The sequence below is a fragment of the Andrographis paniculata genome, unplaced genomic scaffold (assembly GCF_009805555.1).
Source record: "Andrographis paniculata isolate CXL003 unplaced genomic scaffold, ASM980555v1 Contig5END, whole genome shotgun sequence".
In the NCBI taxonomy this organism is placed as follows: Eukaryota; Viridiplantae; Streptophyta; class Magnoliopsida; order Lamiales; family Acanthaceae; genus Andrographis; species Andrographis paniculata.
Window position 1 is genome coordinate 611,667 of NW_026137595.1, and position 27,000 is coordinate 638,666.

The window sequence follows — 27,000 nt, forward strand, 5'->3', positions numbered from 1 at the left end:
TATTTATTGCATATATTATTATTTATTATTAAAAATTTTAAAAATTGTTGAGATAACAATTTACATAACAATTTTATTATTTTAATAATTAATAATAAAATTTTCAATTTTTTTCTTTTTTTAAAACACAGTTTTATTGTATCTTATTGAGTATTTTTTTAAATAAAATATTTTTAAATTAATATTATAAAATAAATATTATTAATACAATCTAATTTAAAATATTATTTTTATATCATGCATATATTTTTCTCATTTATTTATTCAATCTCAAAAATACTTGAAAATAGAAACGCATCTCCATTATTATTATTATTTGCCTGTAATTGGATCACTGCGAATTTATATATATATAAAAATATTGAGGGTTTTATATACCATCATTAGTTAATATTATCTCTTCCCCAAATTTAACCTTAACCATATTCTTCGTCTTCCTTAGTTCGTATCATCTACGGTAAAAAAAAAAAAAAGAAAAGAAAAAAAGCTCAAATCCCTAAAAATCAGTGGTGTAGCCGTCTCGAGTCTTGCTGCTCCACCTCCGGAGGTGACACCCCGCTCAAGTTTCTCTGCGTATCGCCTTTGTTCTGAGTCAATCCGCTTTGTCGGTAGTTTCGCTGAGAATTCGTAGATCTGTTCTGTGGCGGTGTTCGGTTGGACTTTCGCAACCCTGTCGCGTGTCTCCTCGTCAAGGCCAACCTAGCTGCGATCTGGCTGTTTATAAAGGTGTAATTTTCGATAATTTGTATGTTTTGGGGTTTTATTTAGATCATTATTGTTTTGTGGCCTTGAGCTGATAGCGTTGATTTAAGGTATCCATTCTACATGCTAAAAACTGCATATGGTGCCCTTTTCCCTCCTGTATTTTTTATTGGATAAATTATCTTTGATGATAGAAGACATGATGAATTGTGTTGAATTATAAGAAAGGTATTCCAATTTAGGTTTGAGAAACTATGTATTAGATATGTAGCGACTAATGAATAGCACTGCGTTGTTGGATAGAAAGATACACTGAAAGAGTAGGAAATCATGATAGTTTTTGCTAGGAAACTTCGGATAAATGTTGTTTTTGTAATCTGTGAGTTTCTTTAAATTAAAGATGCCAAAACAAAAAAAAAAAAAATTAATGTCGTTATGTCTATAAAATTAAATCTTTTTTTCCAAAGCTCATTTTCAATGATGCATACTGCTCCTCTTTGTTAGAGTTGCCTTTCCTGTGTAGTCGTAACTGGTATCGAGGACAGGGCTTTAGTGGGATTCAAACCATAGCTCGAATGTGGAGGAGTTCTTCATGTACAAAGTTAAGGATGGCTGGTCCACTTTTTGGTAAATTATCTTTAGATAAGAAGGGTTAAATAGGGTAGTATTGTGCCTTTAGTTTTAGTTTTCAAGTTTGCATTAGGTAAACCCCAGTTTGAGCACAATATGCTGACCGAAAAGTCGTTGATAGGGTTTGAACCAGTGGCCTTGTGGTCACTAATCATCCCACTACACCAACTCAGCCATCCTTTATGAGGCTAATATTTTGCCTTTTTAATTTATAGGATTATGGCCCTGCCTTTATATTTTTCATCTGTTTTATTTTGATGCCATCATTCACCGTTGCCTCTCATTAAAATAGGATAGTAGTATTTTGTTTCTGGCTCTTCTACTCCCTTCTCGCTCCCTCTTGGCTGTCATGGCCTCCTCCTATCTCTAATGAGGCGGAGGAAGACATTGAGATTGAAAAACTTGACAAAGATAACAGTGACAACATTAAAATAGTTTTAGATATGCTTATTTGATTTACTTTAAGAAACTTGCGTTTGCTTATTCAAGACCAATGGAGTGGCCTTATTGTGCCTTTTGATATGTTTTTGGCATTAAGGTGCTTAATGATTAGTTTTGTTTGTTGAAAGTGTTATATGAATTGCATACATGTATGTATAATGTGATTTATTAACACCTATAGCGCACACTTCTTTGGACCATGTGCCATTTACAACTATGCCTTAACATCTAGTTATAATCTGAAATGCTTATTAACGATTATTCTTGCAGCAATTCACGTAGAGCTTTAAGAGTATGGCTCCAGCTAAAAGCAAGAAAAGAAAAGGATTATCCTCCAAATATACTGAAGAGAAGGCTGTTTCGAATAAGAAACAGCTAAGAAAGCCGAAAGAAACTACCAATAATGTTGAATCCACTTCCCAAGAGGCTATAGTATCTGACAAGAAAATTGAAGATGAAAAGGTTACTGACTCAAAAGAGTCTGCTCCAACTCCTCCAGCGAGGAAGCCTTGCTCGTGGCTTAAGCTCGACAGGCTTAACCCTCAAGTTGGAAACAAATCAGAACAGGAATCAAAGCAAGGCACTGAGACAAATACCACTGGTGGAACTCAAATTGCAAAGGACGATAAGAGAAAATCTTCCGAAAACCATGTTGATTCAAAGCCTGACGTGAAAAAAAAGGATTCACGGCCTGAAGAGAAAATGAAAGATTCACGGCCTGAGGAGAAGAAGAAGGATTCACGGCCTGAGGAGATAAAGAAGGATTCACGGCCTGAGGAGATAAAGAAGGATTCACGGCCTGAGGAGAAAAAGAAGGGGGTTTACAGTGACAGGCGGGAAGACAGGGAGAAGAGAGATGAGGAAACTGGAAAAGATCCCGGTGGATTAATTTTTATGTGCAATGCTAAAACTAAAGCAGATTGTTTCAATTACCAACTAATGGGAATCCCGGCAAACAAAAAGGAAGTTGTGATGAACATCAAGCCAGGGCTTACACTTTTCCTCTACGACTATGATCTCAAGCTCTTGTATGGAATCTTTGAGGCATCTTCTGCTGGTGGTATGAAACTCGAGCCAACAGCTTTCGGTGGAGCTTTCCCCGCACAGGTCTAGCTTCTATACTATGTTTTCTTGTTCGCCTTTCTCATTTGGCTGTGTTATTTAACTTTATTTGTCGATATTCAGGTCCGGTTTGCTGTAATCAAGGATTGTCTTCCTCTACCCGAAAGTATGTTTAAGAAAGCACTTAAAGACAGCTACAATGAGAAGACACGGAAATTCAAAACTGAGTTAACTATGAAACAAGTACGAAGATTACATAAATTTCTCTCATCCTTCCGAAAGTTCTCCTCTTAAGTGTTTGCTTTTCTTTTTTCCGATGCAGATCAAAAACTTGGTAAATATGTTCCGTCCCACCCCATATTTGCATTCGTGTGGCAATGGATCCGTAGCTCCTGAAGCCAATCCCAAAGGATACCCAAACATGGGAAGAAGCCCCATCCCTTTACACCCGGAGAATCAACTCGTTAGCAATCCGGGATTTCCAAATCCAGCCCCTCAAGATCCTCTCTTTCTTACCGAGAAAAAATACAGACAAAATGGCCTTCGACAAGGCTGGCCTGTCCCTCCGGCAACAACAGGCGCTGATACCGGCCACCCTTTCGAGCCCAAGGGTCTCGACAAAGAACTAAAGCAACTCCTAAGGTATCCATCATCTTCTACAGGCACCGATTCAGACATACATCATCAAGATTTCCGCAGCGATATTAGGTATGGCCTCAGAACCCCGTGGCAAATGCCGAATTCAGCAGCAGCACCACCTCAGATAGCGAACAACAACAACTCCGTCGAAGTTTGCGACCCCTACGACGAGAGCACCACCTCTCTTGTCAACCGGTACCTAGCAATGCCTAGGACAACGGCGGCAGTTCCAACCGATCTGTACCCTATGGCCGGAAGATCTGTTAACGGTGATGGTGGTGGCGAAAGAGCTTTCCCGTCTTACAGCCTCGGCAGTCAATCGGAGTTTGATCAACGGCCGTATTCGCTGAATTCTCGCGACCCATCTTGCCACCCGGGAAGCGACGTAGCCGCGCCCGTCTCGCACCGCTACTCATTCCCCAGGCCGTAAGGTAAAAATCACATCTTGCAAGAGCCCTGCAAATGCAAATCGCCTTAAATTTTCTTAACTGTAGCTATTATATATGTATTGCCCTGGTAACCTTTGTTGTACTACTTTGGAAGCCTTTTATCGTGTCTAAGCTTCTTGAAACTACAAGCCAATATTCCCATTAATCCATATATCAAATGTTACATAATTAGGACAGCTTGCAATGCTGAATGTAGCAAATTAGTGTTATTTAGAACATATGAATCATGGAAACAACACAAGTTTTTATTAAAAATACGATAGTTTCGTTATATGAATGCACATTTTTTTTAATAATTAGAGAAATTGGGTACCTAATTCAAAATTTCAGGGTACAATTGAATATTTATATAAATACAGGGAGCTATGTCGAAAAAGGAAATATTAATTAAATAATTTTATTAAAATTCTTCGTAGGACAATACCGTACCGATTCATATACGCTGCGCTCCGACCGGATCCGTCGGAGGCCGCCAATTTGCGGCGTCGCCTTTTTCCGCGGCGGCCCTCTCATTTCCACCATTTATATTGAATCGTTTCCTCTCCGAAGCTTTCGACGGAGGTAAGAAGAAAAGGAGCGGGTGAGAGGCGGGGACTTCTTCAATTCAATAATAATGGCGGATGGTGACTCCTCTTCTGGTAATTTCGAGTTCATCTTCAAAAATTGATTGGGTGAAACAGCTGTTATTCCGATTTGTAAATGCTTTGTCGCGGTTTCTTTGTTACATTGGCTGTTGTTCGTTTTAGTTTTTTTTTGGAAGAATCTTTGTTCTGCTTGTTCCGTTGGGTGTTGTTTGACTTAATTTAGTAAAGTGTATTCCTATCATTTCTTTGATTTGTAGCTTTTGGTTAAGAATTATAGGATCGGCCAAAGGAAAATGGGAAGTTTCACCATCCGACGTTTTTTATCACTTTGGCACGAGCGGAACGGCGGTTGCTGCTGCGACCGGCGTTACTCATCCTTTAGGTAAATTCTTCCGGCAGTTGAACTCTGTGTTTTTGGCTTTTCTTAATTGTGGACTCCATTGAAGTACGTGATTTTGCTTTATATTGGAATTCAGATGTTCTAAAAGTGAGGCTGCAAATGCAACTTGTCGGCCAAAGAGGTCCATTGGTCGGCATGGTCTGTTTCAATGATCAAGATCTTGATTAATTTGTTAATGAAAGACCTTTAATGTTGAAAATACTGTGTGGATTTGTGAAGAACATTGTGGATGCTGATGAAGTTAGTTGTGTGGTTCAGGGATCACTTTCTATGCAAGTTGTAAAAAATGAAGGAGTTAGATCATTATATCTGGGATTAACTCCAGCATTGATGAGGTCAGTTCTTTATGGAGGTCTTCGATTAGGCTTGTACGAACCCTCGAAATATGTCTGTGAATTGGCTTTTGAGTCCACCAATGTCTTCATGAAGATTGCGTCCGGAGCATTTGCTGGTTGTGCAGCAACTGCGCTCACCAATCCAATGGAAGTTTTGAAGGTACCTAATGCATCAAACATCGATCTCCTTTTGAAAATTCTAATTCTCCTGTTTTTTCCGGTAGGTTCGGCTGCAGATGAATACAAAAGCCTCTCGAACACCAATTCGTGAACTTCATAAAATTGCTTCGGAAGAGGGAGTGGCTGCCCTTTGGAAGGGAGTCGGACCTGCCATGACCAGGGCTGCAGCATTGACTGCCACACAGTTAGCGACTTATGATGAATCGAAGCAGGTAAGGCCTAGCCAAATCTGTTTATTATCCATTCAGATTTTTAGTAACAAGCATGCTTTTATGCAGTCTGATGTTGTGCTTATTGTTTAACATCACTGTCGTAAATGCAGATGTTGAGGAGATGGACTACTCTTCAGGAAGGATTTTATTTGCATCTCATGTAATTCCTACTTCCCTTAAACAGATCTTGATTTGCTTCTTCTGTCTTCTTTGCTTTGAATGGCATCATTTTTTATCAAGTTTGGCGACAAGTATTTTTCCTATTAAGTTGCAGTCTGAAGAATCTTTTTATAAAATTTATGAAAATCCTATGAGGAACTTACTTGCACTCACTATTTATTATTCAATTAAACATCAGCTGTTGCATAACATTGTTTAGGACTAATGAATCGAAACATGCTCATCTTTAATTTACGGTAAATGGGGTTCATAATGTGTCATAGTTGTCGTAGGATCTAGAAACATGGAATGGGAGGAAGAGAAAGGTTTTGAAATTTCTTTTATTTCTCAAGGGAGTAGTTAGCTGTACAACAATATTTATCTAGTTTAGAAATTATCTCTGCTGATGATTCCAACATCCCACAACTTTAATTAAAAAAGTATAGTGTTTTGAATACTTAATACTAATTATTAACTGTTTAATGTGCTTCAATTGACTCTAGAATATATCCCTGCTATATCTAACTCTAGTTTACCATCTATAAAGTGCAAGCACCATGGCAGGCACAATGAGCACCATCATCACTGCACCTCTCGATATGGTTAAAACCAGGCTTATGCTGCAGCGGGAATCTAAAGAAGCCGGACTCTATAGAAATGGGCTCCATTGTGCTTACAAGGTAGTCATCTTCCTCTTACTTCTTACCCCAAAGTTTTCCGGATGTGAGCATGCGATTCTTGGATCAAAATCCCTGTCTTTTCTCCGAATCATTTTTATTCTATGTTCATTGAGCAACTGGCATTTGCACACCTAAAAATTCTTGTTTCATGCTCTACTATGATTTTTCAAAGCGCGAGTGATTACATCTCTGATGCGCCACCGTTTGTACGATTCCAGGTTCTGCTAACTGAAGGTCCTTCTGGTCTTTACAAAGGGTTAGTTAAAAGCCAAAGCCCCGAGTTAATTTAATTTGGCATCATTTGCTCGAATCTCCTGCTTTAACAGTTAAAAATTCTTCCAGGGGCTTTGCAATATTTGCAAGATTAGGTCCACAAACAACTCTCACGTTCATAATCTGCGAGAAACTGCGAGAACTGGCAGGATTGAAGGCACTCTAAGCCAGATTCAAAGAAATAGATCATTGGTTAGTAAGATTCCTCAATTTTAATCTCATTCAATTCGTTCCTAGGTCATTCGATATCCCTCTTTTTCTTCAAATCAAGATTTCCTGGTTTGTTACCCTTTTCTTGTATCTTTTTCAAAAAAAACTGTAGCTATAAATATAATGCACACATCCCTTAATATGTTGTTTCTGGTTTATGGGCTCTTCAAATTTGTAAGTCTTCTCTGGTTGGCTGATTTCTAGAAGAACCCATCAAGTTGATGGGCAGGCCATATTTGATCTTCTTGAATGAAATACATATATACATACATATATATATATATATATATTTACACTTGCAGCTTGGCTAGAAGCATGCAACCTAACCAGCCCAACAACTGAATTCAATGTACCATCCGCAACCTTAAGGTATGTATTCTTGAAACTTGTTTTCTTTTTATTACCAATGAAATTCAAGAAGAAGAATCTTGTGAGGTCAAGGGTTGGGGTTGCATTTATTATATATATATATATGTATATAGCCTTTTTAATTAGTCATCAAAGTTAGCCAACCTAATTAGATTAACCATTCAATTATGGGCACACACTAACTTAATAATAAATAATAATAATAATAATAGAGGAAGTCACTCAGCACCACCTTTGGTCATTAGTTTCTGTCGTCACGATCACGTGACTTGGGCTTACCTTAGAATTTAGATTAGATACTTTGTTTCTTTTTTTAGTCTCACATACCCTATAATATGTTTATTTAAATTTTTAAAATATTTCTTTAAAAAAATCATTCCATAATATCTAAATACAGATGTAGCCACGAATTTTATTTATTTGTATTTTTATATTTTTTTTGTCTGGTCTTATTGAAGCTTGAGGTTGGAAGTTTGTGCTATTTCAAAGGTAAAAAAGTAGCCGTCAAGGCTCTCGAACTAAGGGAAAATAGTAATTAATAGGGGAGGGCAGGGGTTTATTGTAATTTGTAAATGTAGGTGGAGTTTTTTGAAAAGGTGAAATACAAGTTTACATATCCGCCATAGGTAAAGGCGCACGGATCTTTTTCATTTAGGATTTTTTTTTTTCAAATTTAAATAATAGTTTTATTTATAAAAAAATAAAAAGAAATAGACATATTTCTGGAAAAATATAGAAATATAATACTACCTCCGTCCCACGTATCATGTACATGTTGCCGTTTCTGTTCGTTCCACGTACCATGTCATTTTTATTTTTTTAAATGATTATACACTTCTTAATTTATATTTATTTATATTATAAAATAATTATTTTTACTAATACATTCTTAATACCGTGTTTAAGGTGTAGCCGATATGGTATGTGGGACGGAAATAGTAATATTTAATTATTGAGAAACACGTTTTTCTTACCTATATTTTTTTAATGCGATTATAGTAATTTTCTGTATGTAAGTTTGAATTAAACTTTTTTATTGAGTTTCAATTAAATAATATTTTAAAATAATATTTATTAAAAAATAGATAATACTTCTTCGGTTTAATTTTTATGATCTGCATCATTATATTTAATATTAAAAATATTGGTATAATTTTTACATAAGTGTCATTATAATAATATTATAAAATATTAATAGAAATATTTTTGTCAAATCTCTCTTAATTTATACTAAATTTTTATGTAATAATTAATATTCAAAATCAACAAGCAAAAAATAATTGAATTTGGACTCGGACTTATGTAAATATAAATTTGATTTAATTTAAAAATCAAAACTAATCAAATTCTTCACACACACTGCCTGATTATTGCTGCCTTGTCGTGTCCTCGCTGGCACTCCCCTAATTAAGCGCTGGCGTTGACGTCCCGGGACCTTCTCTCGGTCCCCACCTCTTCAATTTCGTCTCCGAGATTTCCATACGCCGCACATGCCTTTCTATATAATTAAAAATTAAAAAAAAAAAAACTAAAAAGTTAGTCCCGCAAGAATAACACGGCGGTGAGTTGGGACATTTGAGTTTGAGATCATAGTAAATCCCCAACAAATTTAATGTATTTTGTTTAAATTTTTTATTTGAATTTTAATTTAAATAATATTTTGATGTTATGTCTTATAATATAATACTCCTTCCGTCCCACATACCGTGTCTGCTACACTGTATACAGTGTATTTTATGAGGCGTGTAATTAGTAGATAATTAAGAATATATTAGTGAAAATAATTATCCGATAATATAAATAGTTATAAATTAAGATTAAGATAACTAATTAGTTTAATTAAAATTTTAAAAATATAAAATTAAAAGGTTTAAAATAAGATTAAAGTGTGTAATCATTTTCCAAAAAGGAAAAAATGACATGGTACGTGGGACGGACAGAAACGGCAACGTGGATATGGTACGTGGGACAGATAGAATAGTAAATTATTTTAATAAATAATTAATAAAAGTATTAAAACTAAATATAAATTAAAACAGACAGAGCCAAGGAACACAAGAAAAACCAGATGGCATAAAATGAAATGGCGGTTTGTTTGTTTGTTTGTTGTATTATGAGTCATTTATCCACCATTTTAAAATTATGGGTTGTCGTGTTTTCTTATATAAACATTACAATTAATTAATTAATTATTATAAATTTATTATTTGAATTTCTTTTTCTAATCATGCATTGGGCCCCACACCATGCATCCATCTTAGAAGTGTTTCTATTTTTCATTTTCATTTTTCTTCATCATCAAATATTCTTATGTTTAAATATTTAAACACAATTAGATAATGAATAAAGTAATATATATTTAATTTTAAATTATCATTAATTAGTAATTAAAAAAAATTAATTTATGCTATTTTTCGGGTCATGTAAAAATACCTCTAAGCATTACATTTTTAATTTTTGCATGATTATACTTAAAATTTAAAATATTTTTATATTTATATAATTTTTTATACAAGTGTTATTATATTTGTAATAGAAAACACTAGTATTTTTATTATTTTTCATTTGTACTATATTCTTATATAATAATTAATATTAAAAATTAATACAAAAAAATAAATACTCTCTCCTTCTCATAACAAAGTATTCATTTTTTCCATTTTAGTCCGTCTCATAACAAAGTATTCATTTCTTTTTTTAGTAATTGTACTATCTACCCAACGTTAAAGATACCCTTACAACCTACAATATATTACACAAATGTCATTACCTTTATATCACACCATACTAATAAGGTTATTTTAATTAGGTTTGGCAAAAATTAACCCGACCTAATAACCGGACCTGAATTTGACTTGAAATAGTTGAGTTTGGGTTGAGATTTTTGACCCAATTAATAATTGGGTCAAACCCGTTTAACCCATTTAATTAAATGGGTCAGGTTAAGGTCCACATTTTCGACCTGAAAATAACTCGTCTAATCTGTTTAATTAATATTATTTTAAATTTAAATATATTTTTTAAATTTTATCAATATAATTCAATATTTATGACTAATTTTATAAAAATAAACAATAAAAAATAAAGGATTGTGTTGTGTACTATTATGTAGTGTTTGTTAATTCAATTTTTGAATATCGGTTTCATGATATGAATAAATAATTTTTTGCTTTAATATGTATATATACTATGCATTTAAAAATTTTGTTAGTATAAATTATAATTTTAAATTAAAATTAAGTATTTTAAATTTAAATGGGTTATATGAGTCAGAATCAGGTTGACCCGATTAATAAAATGTCAGGTTAAAGTTGCAAATATCAACCCATTTAATTAAATGGATCAGGTTCAGGTCAAGGATTTTGTAATCCGTTTAAGCTGACCCGAACTTGAACTCGACCCGATCTGATCCGTTTAACAGCCCTAATTTTAATCATTTATATTTAATTTCTAACATTTCAATATAATATTAATATTTTTAAAATTACGCACAAAAAAATAAATACCCAATTATAGGACAGGGGAGTATAATTTTTAGAATCGAACAAAATAAATATTATTTTTATTGTTTTAACTTGTTTATGAAAATTATGTCCGTACTATTTAATGAAAAAGTACAAATTTCTGTTGAATGAAAAGGTATTAGATACTAAAATAAAAAAATATATATCATTTATTATAAAAGAAAAATTTTTAATTTAAATATTTACTCATTTAATTTAAAATTCAGAAATACTTTCTTCAATTCAAATCCCCACACATATACGTAGGATTTACACAACTAGACAGACAGGTGGACCGAGGGTCAGAAAAGTAATTTCACCGAGTACTTCTAGAAGACCGCTGTATAATATCAATATGGTCTGGCCGCAGAGTATAAATGTGCGGACTAGGCCTTCTAGAAGCAGCAGCCCCATCCCTCTCTCTCTCTCTCTCTATATGTATATGTGTGTGTATATATGTATGTACCAACATGCAGACAGACAATCAATACGTGAAAAGGGCAGTCGGTAAATTCAGAATTCCCCCAAATCAACACTGATTGGTACCGCGCCACACGCATCTGCGAATTCGATTGGTGTTTGTGTTTCCGTATCTATCTATCTATATATATATGTATATATAACGTGACGGCCTACCTTGCTCGATCGCACCTTTTGCTTGAGTTAATTTAGGTTTTCTGCAATTTGTTGGATTTTGAATTTGGAGGAATATTGGTTTGATTTTTGGGGGGATATGATGGACGGAGCTGGGAGAGGATGCTTCGATGCGTCTTCGTACATGTTGTTCGAAGCAAGCGGCGATTCGGAAACGTCCTTGTGTATCGGCGGAGAATGGGATCTCGGATTCGAGTCGGTCGCGCCGGCGGAGGACGACGCGCAGTCCTGTAGCTGCGGATCGGTGGGGGAGGAAGACGCGATTGACGGTGCGAGTGCGCCTGATGATCGTCGTCGGAGTTATTATTGCGTCGGAGACTTGGAGGAGGATGAGGACGCCGGCGACGGAGATAGTGAGGAAGACGAGGACGGCGTGGTCGATCAGTGTACGGAAGATAAGGCGGTTAAATCCAACGGCTGGGAGCCTTCCAATGCGATGGCGATGAACGACAGGGAAGGGGATAAGCTATTTTGGGAGATGTGTTTGACGTCTTAGATTCAATTCGACGCACCGAATCGGTGAGTTTCTTCTCCCAATTTTAATTCTTCCGAATTAACTTCCGATTCAATTTCTGGATTAGAATCAATCACAGCATTAGAACTGAAATTGAGATTGTGAGAATGTCCAGAATAAACAGATTTGAAGAACACTCATTCTTCTCTGCCCTTCTCCCCCAAAATTTATTTCTTCTTCCTTGATACAGTTTCTGCATTATGTTGGGTAAATTTGACAACTGTACATACCTTTGCTTCATTTTGAATAATTAATCAAAATCAATTCTGAGTTTATTTTATTCTGCAGCTTATTTTCTTGAGTTTTGTTTCACACTTTGAGGTTTGTTAAGTAGATAGTTCTTCACTTTCTAGCCACCATGGTTGAATCTATATGCATTACTGTCAATCTTGATCAAGAATCATGAACAATTTGTTCTAGGATTATTGTGGGCTTAATTAATCGAATTGATGGCAATTTGATCTGAGTGTTTATTGTTTAAATTGTACATGAATTAATCTTGTTTTTCATTATTATTTTTAGTAATGTTGTTGGTGTGTGATTTAGACACATATATAAGAAATCTGTCCAATTCATGAGCAGTAGTAATAATTCATGTGAGGTGAGGTGGTTTAATCTTTCTATTAATTAAGCATTAGTTGACTCATCACTCCATCCAAAATGTCAAATCATCTCAATTCAGTTCTCACAAACGAGACTGAAAAGAAAAAAGAAAAAAGAAAAAAAAAAAAAAAAAAAAGGGCAATTCTTGAATTAATTCTCTATTTCAATTCATGACTCAACTAGAAAAGTTGACATTTTTCCCTCATGTAAAAACTGTGGGGTACCCCATCAAGAAATGCCCTTGGCAATTATGATGATCATTTCCCACTATATATCATCAAGATTGTCACTAATATCATTATTATGATTATTAATCCTTGTCAACACACCACCAACTTGTGCTGTTCAAGCAGCAAATCCAACCATAAAATGCTTCCAATCAAACTAATCTTGAAAAGAAAAGTGCCATCATAATGGCAATAGATTTCTCCCCTTGTTTAGGTCACATAGTCAATAAAGGACATGACAATCAACCATAAATTAAACCTACTTTTCTAACATGCCACCAAACAAACCAAAGCAATTTCAAGAATGGACAGAAGTTTTTTTTAAAAAAAAAAACGAAGTTTTTTACAGTATTGCTTGTGTTCTTGCAAGACTGTAAAAGAAACAGTCAGAAAGACAAGTCTTTGCTGGTAGAGCAAAGAGTTAAAAAAAAGATATACTTAGGACACCACAATTTCAGCCCTAAACTGAAAAGTGACTACAAATCCAAATTCAAATCATAACCAAACCATATGATCTTACCATCAGCTGTTCCTAACACATAGCCAACTAAATTTACAAGCTAACTAAGGATAGAAAAAGAAATTCGAATTCAGGATCCGGATGCAAGACTAGTTAGTTTTACTTACTTACTGCTTACTGATCTTCGACTCGCCTATGTTGTCTGCTGCCACGTCCATTTCGCCGTTCAATGTCGCCTTAATGGCAGTTATGCTGCTTTCTATGTCCATATTCATTATCCTCGACTCCTCGCCATCGCTCGTGCTCAGGCACGAGCTTCCTATTCTGCTGTCGAATAGCGAAAATGATGAATCTGCATTGTTTGTGGAAGGACTTAGTAGGCTTGTGTTGTGCTCCCCTCCTCCTATGCATAAGATCCCCTCGAGTTGCTGGCGAAATCCATTTTTAGCTTGCTCGTTTTCGTCGAGTTGCCTTAAGAACCGCTCTTCTATGTCGCTCAAAGACTCGACTTCATCCTTCTCCTCGTCACAGTGGCTGTACTGATCTTCGTCGTCATCTGAAGCCATTGCAGACGATTCTCCGCAGCTGGTGTCCATCTCCTGCTGAGTGTCGTATTCCTCGTCGACCAATGACTGAGAAGACGCGGGAGAGTATGATCCTCCCTCGGCTGCCTCGTCGCGTTCCCGTAGCGTTTTCATGATCAGCGTCTTCAACAAATTCATCACTTGCACGGCGTGCATTAGTGCTGTCAAGGGATCCGACATCTACGAGAAAAAAAGGTCGCGGATCATTAGGCGAAACCTTATTGATGAGCTACAGAAAATGAAATGTTCTTATAAAGATGAAAGCTTCTTTAAGCTCGCTCACCTGAGTCATGTTTGGTGCAAAAACCATAGCTATGTTTCTGGCATTCATTTTGTTGGATTCTTCGTGCTCGACTACATCTGCCATTAGATCGACTGCCCAGCTAAGAAGAGCGCTCTCGGTTGGTTTTAACTGCTTGATGAGCTCGACAAATTCGTCCTCTGAATTGCATTGCAAAACCTGTTCGGGGGAGAGACCGTCGAGCACGCCGGATGGGAGTTCTCGAAACCAGGCTTTGATCAGACCTGCCAAACAATGGACTTCGATGTCGTTGGGAACAATACCCCTGTTAAGCTGATCCCTCACATGTTCTTCTTGGCTGTTCTCGGGATTTATTCGGAAGATCCCCTCCGACTGCAAGATTTCGGAGAATTAGGACAAGAATCATCGATAGTACACGACACTTTTGAATTCATTCGGCAGCTCACCTTGAGACCGTCCTGAGAATACAGTCTCTCCTGCATCAACAACAGAATCGTCGGGACACTGTTTCCCCTTGCGTCGTAAGAACACTGCATTGAATCCGCCGAGACCCCAAACACACTGACACTGCATTACCAGAAAACACAAAATCCAGATTATCTAAACAAGGGGCAGTTAAGAATCTCAGCCATGAATCCATCCAAGTTAGTCTTCAAATTTAGAACAGTGTCAGCAATGGCTGCCTTTCTAGCAATCTTTATTAACACTGCCCTCAATAATGGCAGAAACAAATCAAGAAATGTCAAATTCCCATCACCATTAATGGGATTTGATGTTCTACAGAAGGTCTATTAATGGCGACGCTCCTGACTGAACCAATTAATCAGCGCAATAAAGAAGCACATTCAAATTTCTTAACTACCTAAAGGAATATTCACACATTCAAAAAATTCACTGCTCAAAAACTCACAGCCATGGCAATCAATAACAGCAGCAGATCTACAAAACACATGAAGAAATCAACAACTCAAATCAAATCTCCCCTAAGAAGACTATCATCATCATCATCATCCTTTTTAGAAGAAAAAAAGCTGCTAGGGCTTTCAATTAACAACAGATCTCAAAAGAATGGCGACTTTTTCTAATTTCCTTTTCAACCAAAAAGGAATGTGGAATCTCGAAACTCAACAATGCAGCTAAGAAATTGAAACAGAAATTCTCTGAAAAAATGGCTGAAAATTGAAATCTAGAAAATCTTCTTCAACCTACCTGGCACTTGGAGCCCTAGACGGAACCTCAACTTCGAACTCGACAGGAAGCCCCAAAAATCCGTGGAACCGATCGAATGTAACGTGAGTGATGTGCTGGACGTTCGTCGGCCATCCGATCTCCATTTGATGGACGGCGGAGATCACCTCCTGGTCTTGCCGGTCCACCCGGCACGTCGACACCATGGATTTCCTCAGAGCAGAAAGTATGAAATCCAGCAACGAAAGTTGCTGCTGCTGCTGCTCCTCCTCCGCCGCAGATTTAGAATCCGCCGCCTTTCCTCCGCCGCCGCCGCTGCTGCAACCTCCGCCCTCCGTCACCATAACCACCCCAGCCATGGTTCAGTTCAATAAATGAACGAACAAACAAAACCTACCACCCACCCTGCTATCCCCTTTCTCTCTCTAGAAGGGGTTAGATAGAGAGAAGGATGGATTTCCTTCCTTCAATGGCGCAGATTATTGATTTGATGCATTCAAAGAAACGAGAGTCGAGAATGGGTTTTTGAAGCTCCTAATAATGGCGGAGTCGACTCCACTGTTCATTTCAAACGGCCATTGAAATTTCAAATTTCTTATCTTTTGTTTTCTACCCATTTGTTTTTCATTTCTGACCACACTTTCCACCCTTTATTACCATCTTGCCACTCCTTGAATTGTGGGCCCTACCCTATCCCCATTGTTATTATTTTTATTTCTATTTTTCAATTTTCCTCTGTATATTCATTCCTTTGAAAACCCATCAGCTGTTAAATTTCCATTACCATTTACCAACTGCAGATACATAAATTTAATACTTACCCTATATTGCAATCCAAAATAAGCAAATATTAGCAATGGGTCCGGTCCGGTACAGTCAGGATATTGAAGGGTAGATTGGGAAATTCACCCCCCCTTTTGAACCCGACCGTTGCTACCATTTCTTTTCATTTTATTATTTTTTTTAAAGGGAATTCTACGATGTGCCTTTCAACTGTTACTTATGCAAAAACTTTGTACACACAAAAAATAAAAATAAAAATAAAAATAAAAATGAATGAATGATTGATTACACATAAATTATAAATATTTATTTATATATATATAATGTTATTTAAAAACACGAAATGGATTTGACGAGCCACGGTTGCTTAAAAGAGAGAATATGAGATTTTTAGTTGTGATTATTTTGGCCCACCGATGTGATTGTGATGTCTCCAGTTTGGCTGAGCATTTGAATTTATTTTTATTGTTATTTTTTTGATATAAAACAAATATTAAAATATAATTCCAACAAATTCTTGTCTTGAATTGTTTTTTTTTTTAAAAAAAAAATTGATTTTATTGTTAGTGAATGAATTGAGATGAGTGGTGTGGTGCAAATGCAACGCAACGAGGATGGACCAGAGGTCCCGATCCCAATTCGTGCAGTAGTATATTTTATTGTGGGCGTGTTTGGGTGTTCAAATTCAAATTTCACGGTTTTTTTGCTGTATTGTGATTTGACCGTTATACACATCGGATCGGATCTTTCTTTTTTTTATCATTATTATTTTTCAATTTTCTTTTATTGTTCTCGCTTTCAAACAGGGCTCAACCCCACCGTGAGGGCGCCCGCACCGTAGCAGTGCTCCAGTTGTTTATTCATAAATAAAATCACCACGTCATCATAAGTAAGGATTCAGTTACTACCACTATCTTTCTATTCTAGACTACAGGTATAGCTAAAGCTAGCTGATTAGTACGGACACCATACATGAGATAATTAGCCAATTTTCAGTGCGTGCGGTTCTAGATAAATAAATTTTGAAATTTTAGAAAAAAATTAAAAATAATACTCCTCCGTCCCACCTATCAGGTTCATATATTTCTATTTCTGTCTCCGTCTCATGTCATTTTTTTTAAATATTACACACTTTAATTTACTTTTAAAATTTTTAATTAAACTAATTAGTTATCTGAATATTGCTCTATAATTATTTATATTATATGATAATTATTTTTGCAAATACATTATTAATTATCTATTAATTATACTTATACTAGATTCTCGTGCATAGGGTAATTCGGACATCTAATGTGAGACGGAGAAAGTAAAATATTTTATCCATTTGCATTTGACGTTATTGTTTTTAACATTAAAAATATCTTTATATTCGTATAATTTTTTGTACAAACATCACTACATTAGTATTATAAAACACCAATAAAAATATTTTTGTCATTTTTCCTTAATTTGTACTATATTTTGATATAATAATTAATATTCAAATATTAACGTGTAAAAAATAGATGGATAAATTAGCGGTCCACCACGAGGCAGTATATATATTCTCTTCATTCTGACTGAATTGAAAATTTTTTTTATCTCAATATTTAATTAATTAATAATAATAAATTATAATGTTATTTTATTATTTTTATATAATTACTCATTCGTTTCATTACAAGTGTCTATAGTCACAGATTTATCTACACAGTACATGATCATTTTTACGGGACTCAGACGTACCCATATTTTCTATATAGATATACGTGCATTAAAGTTTTGATTTGGAGTTAGGAATTTGAAATAATTAAAATTTAAACTAAAATAATATTCCATAAATCATTCAAAATATTTTTACTTTTATTTATTTTCTTAAAAATTCGTATTCGATCAAATGAATACACAATTGAACGACTGAGAGAGTACTTAAATATGATATAAATAATTGTATTTGATATAATGAGTATGATTTCTTATAGAATATTATAAAAATATATATTTTTATCTGAGTCAAATATATTCATTTTGCTACCGTTATAACAAATTAAAGATATTCAATTTTTTAAAAGTAAAAGTATCTTTTAGTTAAATACTAAAATATTTATTATTTTATTTATTCTTTTAATTTTACAAGTGTCAATAGTAACCACAAATTTATCGAAATTTTTTACGTCACAATGAAAGTTTTTCCTTTTTTCACACATTCTAAAATAAATTGGTAGATTGACTTTGTATTGACGAAAAAAAATATTGAAACCCTTTGGTGATGACAAATTTTATTTTATTCTTTCTTTCCACTTCATGTTCTCTGTATAGTTTATTTATTTATTTTTTTTATTTTTTATTTTTTCCCCTTATCATTATTGTGTGTAAATTTTAGGTTTGAGATAAATTGAATTTAAAGACCTTGGTCATTTAAGATTTATGGTATATTTGCAAGTTTTTTTCAATAGAACTATTGTGGTTACTCTAAAAGCGAAATAAACTTTATATTATTCTATTATACTACTATATATATATATATAAAGTAATAAATTAATATTTTCTCTATCCCTTAACAATTTATTAATTTTTTTTTTATGTTTTATAACAAATTATCTATTTTTTTTAGTAGCTGTACTATTTACGTAACATTATAAATACATATTTAATTTATAATATATTATATAAATGTCATTACATTTATATCATACAATACTTACTAATAAAGACAATTTAATATTTTTACTTTTACTTAGACTATATTTCAATATAATATTAATATTTCTAAAATTTTGTGCAGTAAATAGATATATATAGATATAGGATGGAGGGAGTATATCTAAATCAAAAGTCAAATGAGTATCTTCGATTCCAACGGATAAGTATATTTTATTTATTCATAAAAATTAATAATTTAATACAAAACATTATTTTTATATCATCAATTGAATTTTCATATTTAATATAAAAAAATATACATAAATCTAAAAAAATAAACACAATAGTAAACTTTTATTTTGCTATTTTAATTTGTCTAACCCAACAAAATTTCATTTCATTTTTTTGAAAAAATAATTATTTATTAAATACCAAAAATGCTCCTTTTTTTTTAATTTTTTTTAAAACATTTATTTTTAGTATGTTTTCAATTTTTAAAATTTATAAATAAATTTGCTAAAAAAAAAGAAGTCCTTAAATTTAAAAGTAATTAATTAAATAATTAAAGAAAATTAAACGTGTCGGGGACTCGGTGCGGAACTCCGAACTGTAAAATAGCGCTCTCGTCCTTCCCTGCCCTCATTACCGCTCTAGGCTACCAGCAGCCCATTGATCTGTGGCGGGAAGATTTGCAATCTTCAGGAGCACCTTTGCAGTCACAATCTCTTGCCATCTTGGTTATCCTACCACTGCTTCATGGAGGACGAACCGGCGGTGCCGGAGCAGACAGCTCGCCGTTCGGTTGGTTTATCAATTCTTAATTACTGAATGAGTTACTTGCTACTTCGGTTTTCGGAACCCTAATTGAGTCTATTTCAATCTTGTGTTGCTCCTTTTTTTTGTTTTTCTGATTCGGATGCACGTGTTGGAGTAGAAAAGGGCTAGGGCTCCGGTTAGGTCTGCTGATTTTACGCGCTCTGATAAAATCGAAGATGTGTTGGAGGAAGAAAGGGAAGAATCTTCGGATGATTTTCAAGAACCCCGTAGAAAATTTAAGAAGAGCAAGGCTGCTGAAGGGGCGTCGACTTCGGCTGCAGCCGCGCGAAAGGATGGTCCGAGTTTAATTGGTAGCTTTCTTCTTCTTCTTCTCCTTACTTTCTTTCGTATTCTCGAGTTTACGTGATGCAGGAGTGAAATGTGTTGAAGGTGTTTGAATTCTGTATCTGGCTGATGGTTCGGTGAAAATTTCAGTCTTAAGTTGGCGGAAAACCTTTTGTTTCAACTACCCAGGTTGTAATATATGTTTTCTTGACATTGTGTTAATTCAGAATTCATCGTCCAATGATTGCAGAAGGTGTCACGCTGTCAAAATCTCATCCTCTTTATTACGACTAAGCTCCCTTTATTATAAATTTGTTCTTATGACACATTTTACTTCATTTGGTGTTTATGGTTGGACATAGTTGTTGAAAATCTTCTGTGAAGTTATTGCAATCAAGCTATATTGATTCCATAGCCTGCTTCGGCACATTTTCTTTTCAATATATTTCTACAAATAAGTTTATGTTAAGCTTACTTTTAGTTTTAATGTTATTGATTGATCCACTGATGTTGGATAATTGAAATTTTATTTCGCTTCATTTAACACGTAAGCACGTGTGTTTAATTTGTAGAGGTTATTAAAGGTGAAGGAAAGGAGATCCCTGATGCCGTGAAAAGATGGGTTGAGCATTATGAAAAGAACCAAAAGGCTGCTATGGCAGAACTCCTTACTACGCTTTTTGAGGTTATCTTATAAATTGTTCTAATTTAGGATTCTGCTATTGATACGTAACAGCAACTTGTATTTGGCTCTCATACAGGCATGCGGGGCAAAATATAATCTTCAAGAAGAAGATGTAGATGAGACTGATGTTGATGATGTGGTAGTTGCTCTCGTTAATATAGCTCGACGAGTATCCTTTGCTCATCTTTCTCTTTTTTCTTTATAAGTAAATTACCACCCTTATTGCTTTTCATATATATTTATTTTTATGTGAAATTTAGTATGATATCTTAAAAATCCTTCTTATCGCATATGCAAATTTGTCCACTACGTTCTTTTGTACTTGTGCGCCTTTGTCTTGCTTTTCCACGAATTGATAAGAAAAAACATAAACTTACAAGTGGACCTAGAGATTTCTCTTAACAAAGTCAAACTTAGGGCGAGGTTGAAGATTATCAGAGTGCAAAAAGGGGCTTCAAGCATTTGAAAGATAATCTTGTACATTTCTTGGATAGTTTGGTGAGCGAATGCCAGAGTGGACCACTCTTTGACCAGTCACTATTTGACAAGTGTCTTGACTACATTATTGCCTTATCATGGTACGTAGACAATTTTGTGCTACCGTGAAGATGCAATAAATGCAGTAGCTTTATTAAGCTTATTCTCTTGTTTTTTCAGCACTCCTCCAAGATTTTATCGTCAGATGGCTTCATTGATGGGGCTTCAACTTGTGACATCCTTCATCAATGTAGCTAAAATGCTTGGTTCACAGAGAGAGATCACCCAGAGACAGCTGAATGCTGAAAAGAAGAAAAGCACTGAAGGGCCTCGAGTAGAATCACTTACTAAAAGGCTATCAACGACGCATGATAAAATAACTGCCTTGGAAGAGTTAATGCGGAAAATTTTTACTGGGTGCGTTCTCTTTCATTATGGTTATTAACATTTATAAGATATTCCTTCTTCAGTGCTTGCTAGTTCTCATATATATATATATGTGTATCCTTTTCATACTTTAATTTAATCCCTTGGGAATGCATTTATTTTGAAGGTTGTTTGTACATCGGTATCGAGACATCGATCCAGATATTCGGATGTCATGTATAGAGTCCCTTGGTGTGTGGGTACTATCGTATCCCTCCCTTTTCTTGCAGGATTTGTACTTGAAATATCTTGGGTGGACATTGAATGACAAAGTAAGTTGGAATGTATAAATAATGTTTGATATCAGAGATATCTGGTTATACCAACTCTCTAAATCCGCTTTGCCTGATTTTATTTTCCTTACAAGTGATCGGATCTTCTCATTTAATTTTTTTATTTTTTTAATTGAAGAGTGCTGGTGTGAGAAAGGCCTCCATTCTGGCATTGCAAAATCTTTATGAGGTTGATGATAATGTGCCATCGCTTAACCTTTTCACTGAGAGATTTTACAAGAGGATGCTTGAGCTTGCTGATGACATTGATATATCTGTGTCAGTATGTGCAATAGGGCTTGTAAAACAGCTATTGAGGTATATGACGAATAAGTTCAATATATATATATAACTTTGAATTGTAAGATAGCCAAGGCTTTTGTTGAAACGTGTCTTTGCATCGTGGTTTGTTTTCAATTGCAGGCTTCAACTTGTGCCTGATGAAGAGCTAGGTTCATTATATGATTTACTAATTGATGATCCACCTGAAGTTAGGCGCGCCATTGGAGAACTAGTATATGATCACTTGATTGCTCAGAAATTTAATGATTCTCAATCCCGCTCAACAGGTTTCCTTTTATCCCATGATGGTGCATCGAACTGTCTGAGTCAAACACAAATATAATATGTATACATTTCAAATTTAATGTGTTTTTCCATGTTTTCGCAGGCAGTGATGGTGATCCTCCAGCAGTGCATATCAGTAGAATGTTACAGATTCTGAAAGAATTTTCATCAGACCCCATCTTGAGTTCATATGTTATTGATGATGTCTGGGATTACATGGGAGCCATGAAAGTATGTAACTACAAATATATATATATATATACACACATTTTGGTTACTTGAAATTTGTAGGTTAAAGAAAATAAATAAAAAACTTTTGAGTTTATTGCTATTGATTCCATCTAAGATATGAAACTGCTTAAATGTTTAGTGGATAGGAACGTCAATTATTTGAAGGGCAGAATAAACTTTATATCCTAAATTAAAAATAAAGTTTGACCAGTCTTTCTAGTAATTTGTGCCTGTACATTCTATTCTTTAGCTTTAATATAATAACATGCATCTATATGCTATATATTATCTTATTGAATAACCTGTGTTTTTAGGATTGGAAGTGCATTATTCGTATGCTTCTGGAGGATAATCCATCAACTGAGCTTGATGATGCAGATGCTACAAGCCTGATTAGGCTTCTCTTTGCATCAGTAAGAAAGGCAGTAGGAGAAAGGATTGTTCCTGCAACTGATAACAGAAACCCACATCAGACCAAAGCTCAAAAGGTGATTGGTATTTCATTTGTTTGCTTGTCATCATGTTTACATTTCCACTCAGGATCCTTTTAATTGATTAGTTGTAACAGCTTTGAGAATGAATTATCATTTTTTTTTTGTGTTTATGAGTTGCAAATATTTTGTGATTATCCTCACATATCTTGTCTTCTGTGTTCTATGTGAGTTAATTAAGATTTTTGTTCATCAATTATCAGGAGATGATTGAAAACAACAGGCGCCACATCACAGTCTCAATGATGAAGGCCTACCCTCAGCTTCTTCGGAAGTTTATGTCTGATAAGGACAAAGTGGCACCTCTAGTTGAAATTATTATTCACATGAATCTAGAGATCTATTCTCTCAAGAGACAAGAACAGGTGGATTCCTTAGCTTTGTTACGTGGGTTTTTAATCTTGGTTTCCAGCATGTGCATTAATTTTATGCCTCTTTGTTTCCACAGAATTTTAAGGCACTTCTTAAACTTATTAGAGAGGCATTTTTTAAGCATGGGGATAAGGATACTTTGAGATCATGTGTGAAAGCAATCAAATTCTGCGCCACTGAGAGCCAAGGGGAGTTGCAAGACTTTGCCCAAAATCATATCAAAGAGCTTGAAGATGAATTGCTTATCAAATTAAAATCTGCAATAGAAGATGTTGTGGTATGACTTAATCCACTATATGCTCTTGTGTTATAGCATGAAGTTGAGTATTGACATGGTTTGGTTTGCAGAATGGTGGTGACGAATATTCTCTGCTTGTAAACCTGAAAAGGTTGTACGAACTGCAACTGTCACACAAAGTACCTCTTGATATCTTGTATCAAGATCTTGTACACATTCTCCAAAGTTTCAGAAACATGGATGATGAGGTTTGTACACTTGTTATTTAATCAACTCTTGTTCTTGTTAGACTTGTTGATTTATGCTGATGGTAACATTTCAGGTCATCGCCTTTCTGCTTCTCAACATGTTTCTTCATGTTTCCTGGTGCCTGCACTCTGTTCTATCCAGTGAATCAGTCCCGGAGGCATCTTTATCTTCCCTGCTTAGCAAGCGTGATTCTCTACTAGAACAGCTTGAGTACTTCCTTAATAATGCTTTGAAAATTCAGGGGGATAATGTCCATCAAAATCAGCTGGCATATAGGGTAAGCTTTTCCTTTGCAATATTTCTTTTTCAAATGGGTTCGACAATTTTGCATTACATCATTGATTGGTTTTGCTTCTGAAACAATGTTCTAGCGTGAAAATTCCTGTGTATATTATTTTGGCAGGTATGTGGTATCCTTGCAGACCTGTGGTGCTTGTTCAAAAAGTCCAAATTTGCCTTGACGAAGTTGGAAATATTAGGGTTCTCCCCAGATAAATCTTTTGTTGACAAGTACTGGAAAATGTGTGAGCAACTGCTACATGTTTCAGGTATCAGATAGTGTTGTGCCTGATATTAAACTGCATGGGTGTTGATATTTATCTTTGAGCCTGACATTAAACTGCATGGGTGTTGATATTTATCATTCGCTGTTTGTTGTTCTTAAAATGACAGATGATGCTGAAGAAGATGAAGGAAATAGAGAATACATTGAGGAGACAAATGCGGATTCTGTCATGTTTGGTTTAGCTAAATTAGTGGCTACCGATACAGTTCCTAAGGTGGTTAATATGTGCATATATATATATGGATGTATTCAGTGTTATTAGTTCTAGTCAACTTTTGAGCTGATCTTATATATACGTACATATATATAGATAGGGAGTGAAATATCTGGTATATGTTTTATCGTTTGCAGACAATAGTACCAAATTTATATTTGTCTGTGAAGATTTAGCATTAGAACTTGATCCTTTAGTTATCTTATGACAAAGAAATTCAAAGAATTTTGAGAGGATGGCATTATGATTGCAGGAGCGTCTTGCCCCTGAAATACTTTCCCATGTGGAAAAGTATGGTGCCAGCGTTGGTGAGATTGTGAAGCACCTACTTACTGCGTTAAAGAAGAAGGGAGACATTTCACATATTATCTTGGAAGCGCTGAAAAGGGTAAGAAAATACATAACTTAAGTCTTCTTATTTAATATTTTTATGTTCAATGAAGATGATTGTATCTTTGTTTATATTTTAAACTTTCATTCATCTATTACTTTGATATACGTTGTGCGTTAGAAACTTAGAATGATTGCTTGTGATGTGCATAGCATAACGGAACCTTTGCATCAAGACATGCTTATATTTATGACAATTGATACTTCTTCCATTTTTGGGTAGGCCTACCAAAAGTATCTTGAAGTACTTTCAGCTGGTAATGAGAAGTCACGGTTGACCAAGGCATTTCAGGAATGCAGAGATCTTTCTGTTCGGCTGGCAGGATCATATGTTGGAGTTGCTAGAAACAAATATAAAGCTGAAATTTTGAATACTGTTAAAGGGGGTATCAACTATGCATTTACACAGGCTCCGAAGCACCTGTCTTTTCTGGATGGTGCAGTGCTGCATTTTGTCTCCAAGCTTCCGGCACCTGACATTCTTGAGATGTAAGAAAACTTCAGTCTTGCTAAAAATATAGGAGGAATTGTTTGATTTCATTGAAGATATGCTAATCATCTATTTTTACACCAAATATGATTATTCTGAATCATTATTGTGTTTACTTATTGGGTATTTGCTTTTATTTTTATTTGCATATCACATCATAGAAGAATGGTTCAGCTCCAGTCTTTCTTTCACATCCTTTTTCATTATTAGTAACGTTTAAATAATTTTCTCAACTCTCATCTTATCTCCAATTCTTTCGCCTGATGTTATAATCCCCTTGCAATAAACATTAATTTTATTTTGTTATTTTGATTTTTGATATCTGTAATGCATATTTATTGGTCTACTTTTCTTTATGCCGAGTTGATCTAGGACATTTTGCTTGGTTGTGATATTGAAAATCTTTCCCATCAAAGTCAAGTTAATCATTTCCTTTTACCTTGTATTACTAGAATAAGAGGGGTTGAGAGAAGAACTGAAAATGTGAAGACTGATCAAGATCCCAGCGGATGGCGTCCATACCACACATTTTTAGATACACTTAGAGAGAAATATCTTAAGAATGATGGTGTAAATGGTATGTACATATACGAAACACTTGGTTGGTCTGTCGTGTTTTGTTTTACCTTTTTCACTTGCAAATATAATTTTTCTTTCATTGTCGTGTACCTTAATGTTGTGGTGCAGATAAAGTTGCAGATGGTAAAGAAGGTGCATCCGTGAAGCGTGGTCGTGGTCGACCACGCAAACATCACACTCTGCAAGGTAAAAGGCTTTTTGATGAGCAAAGCTTGAGCGAAGAGGAAGATTCGATTGATGGATCCGACCAAGATGCTGGGGCTGAAGACAAGCAAAACGACGACGACGATGAAGAAGATGCCCCTTTGATACATACACTTAGAGCATCTAAACTGAGATCTTTAAAAGTTTCCAAGGATGACAAAAGGGACCCTAAAAAAATCACGGACTCGGGTCGAGCCACCGAGGAGTTGGCTACCCCAAAAACATCAGGTATATGAAAAAGCTAATATAACCAAATAGTCATTCTCCAATTGAGCCCTTTTTTGCAAATTTAAATATTATGTAAGAAATCTAATCTGTATCATAAGGGGCTGTATGAGAAAATTTTCTTGATTGGGAAGTTGTTTTTTTGTTTTTTATTGGCAGGTGCTTCCAGTTAGGCTCTGAAATCCAACTGTTTATTATTCGTAATAACATATATATATATATGGTGTGTAAATGAGCAGAGCAGAGCAGAGCAGAAGTGGACGTTTTATGCTTATTATTTGTAGTGTTGCTGTTCTCTCTCTGTAAGTCGGCATTTTAAAGAGTATCAACTAAATTCTGTTAAGACTCGTTCGTTGCCTCTCTTGTCTTGTATCTCACCAAATTGCTTATGATTATGCTGTTGTTGTTCATCTCAACTCATTTTCATTATTTTCTGTAATTGAAGCATGTTATCCCTAATACCGCAAATTTTTTGTACAACACGAAATAATATTAT

The 27,000-nt window shown here is 34.9% G+C and overlaps 4 protein-coding genes across 6 annotated transcripts; 3 read left to right on the forward strand and 1 right to left on the reverse strand.

The window, feature by feature from the left end:
* The first annotated feature begins 407 nt into the window (after positions 1-407).
* LOC127259190 (uncharacterized) lies at positions 408-4,094 on the forward strand. Its single transcript, XM_051286359.1, has 4 exons — positions 408-726; positions 2,044-2,880; positions 2,959-3,078; positions 3,158-4,094. The coding sequence occupies exons 2-4, from the start codon at positions 2,068-2,070 to the stop codon at positions 3,902-3,904; spliced, it is 1,680 nt and encodes a 559-aa protein (XP_051142316.1). The 5' UTR covers positions 408-726; positions 2,044-2,067; the 3' UTR covers positions 3,905-4,094.
* Positions 4,095-4,341: 247 nt separating this feature from the next.
* Positions 4,342-9,224, forward strand: LOC127259192 (uncharacterized). 3 transcript variants are annotated; one of them, XM_051286361.1, is made up of 10 exons: positions 4,342-4,561; positions 4,785-4,889; positions 4,984-5,045; positions 5,166-5,402; positions 5,467-5,634; positions 5,745-5,794; positions 6,341-6,473; positions 6,692-6,729; positions 6,816-6,938; positions 7,259-9,224. In XM_051286361.1, exons 1-9 carry the CDS (start codon positions 4,537-4,539, stop codon positions 6,910-6,912), a joined length of 915 nt encoding a protein of 304 aa, XP_051142318.1. In that variant the 5' UTR covers positions 4,342-4,536; the 3' UTR covers positions 6,913-6,938; positions 7,259-9,224. The 3 variants fall into 3 exon arrangements, 2 of the variants coding, with proteins under 2 accessions (XP_051142318.1, XP_051142319.1); XR_007840452.1 differs by lacking the exon at positions 7,259-9,224 and having other exon boundaries at positions 6,358-6,473; positions 6,816-6,923; XM_051286362.1 differs by lacking the exon at positions 4,984-5,045 and having other exon boundaries at positions 4,777-4,889.
* Positions 9,225-13,085: 3,861 nt separating this feature from the next.
* LOC127259191 (rho GTPase-activating protein 2) lies at positions 13,086-15,893 on the reverse strand. Its single transcript, XM_051286360.1, has 4 exons — positions 15,342-15,893; positions 14,579-14,699; positions 14,154-14,504; positions 13,086-14,050 (listed from the first exon to the last, which is right to left on the reverse strand). The coding sequence occupies exons 1-4, from the start codon at positions 15,677-15,679 to the stop codon at positions 13,454-13,456; spliced, it is 1,407 nt and encodes a 468-aa protein (XP_051142317.1). The 5' UTR covers positions 15,680-15,893; the 3' UTR covers positions 13,086-13,453.
* A 3,421-nt stretch (positions 15,894-19,314) lies between these two features.
* LOC127258729 (sister-chromatid cohesion protein 3) lies at positions 19,315-26,893 on the forward strand. The gene is made up of 22 exons (XM_051285683.1): positions 19,315-19,529; positions 19,663-19,855; positions 20,402-20,514; positions 20,591-20,683; positions 20,932-21,092; positions 21,172-21,408; positions 21,545-21,689; positions 21,829-22,007; positions 22,113-22,258; positions 22,360-22,487; positions 22,802-22,975; positions 23,182-23,343; positions 23,427-23,627; positions 23,699-23,836; positions 23,911-24,114; positions 24,241-24,385; positions 24,510-24,616; positions 24,870-25,004; positions 25,230-25,495; positions 25,949-26,073; positions 26,184-26,507; positions 26,664-26,893. The coding sequence occupies exons 1-22, from the start codon at positions 19,485-19,487 to the stop codon at positions 26,675-26,677; spliced, it is 3,435 nt and encodes a 1,144-aa protein (XP_051141640.1). The 5' UTR covers positions 19,315-19,484; the 3' UTR covers positions 26,678-26,893.
* Positions 26,894-27,000: the final 107 nt, after the last annotated feature.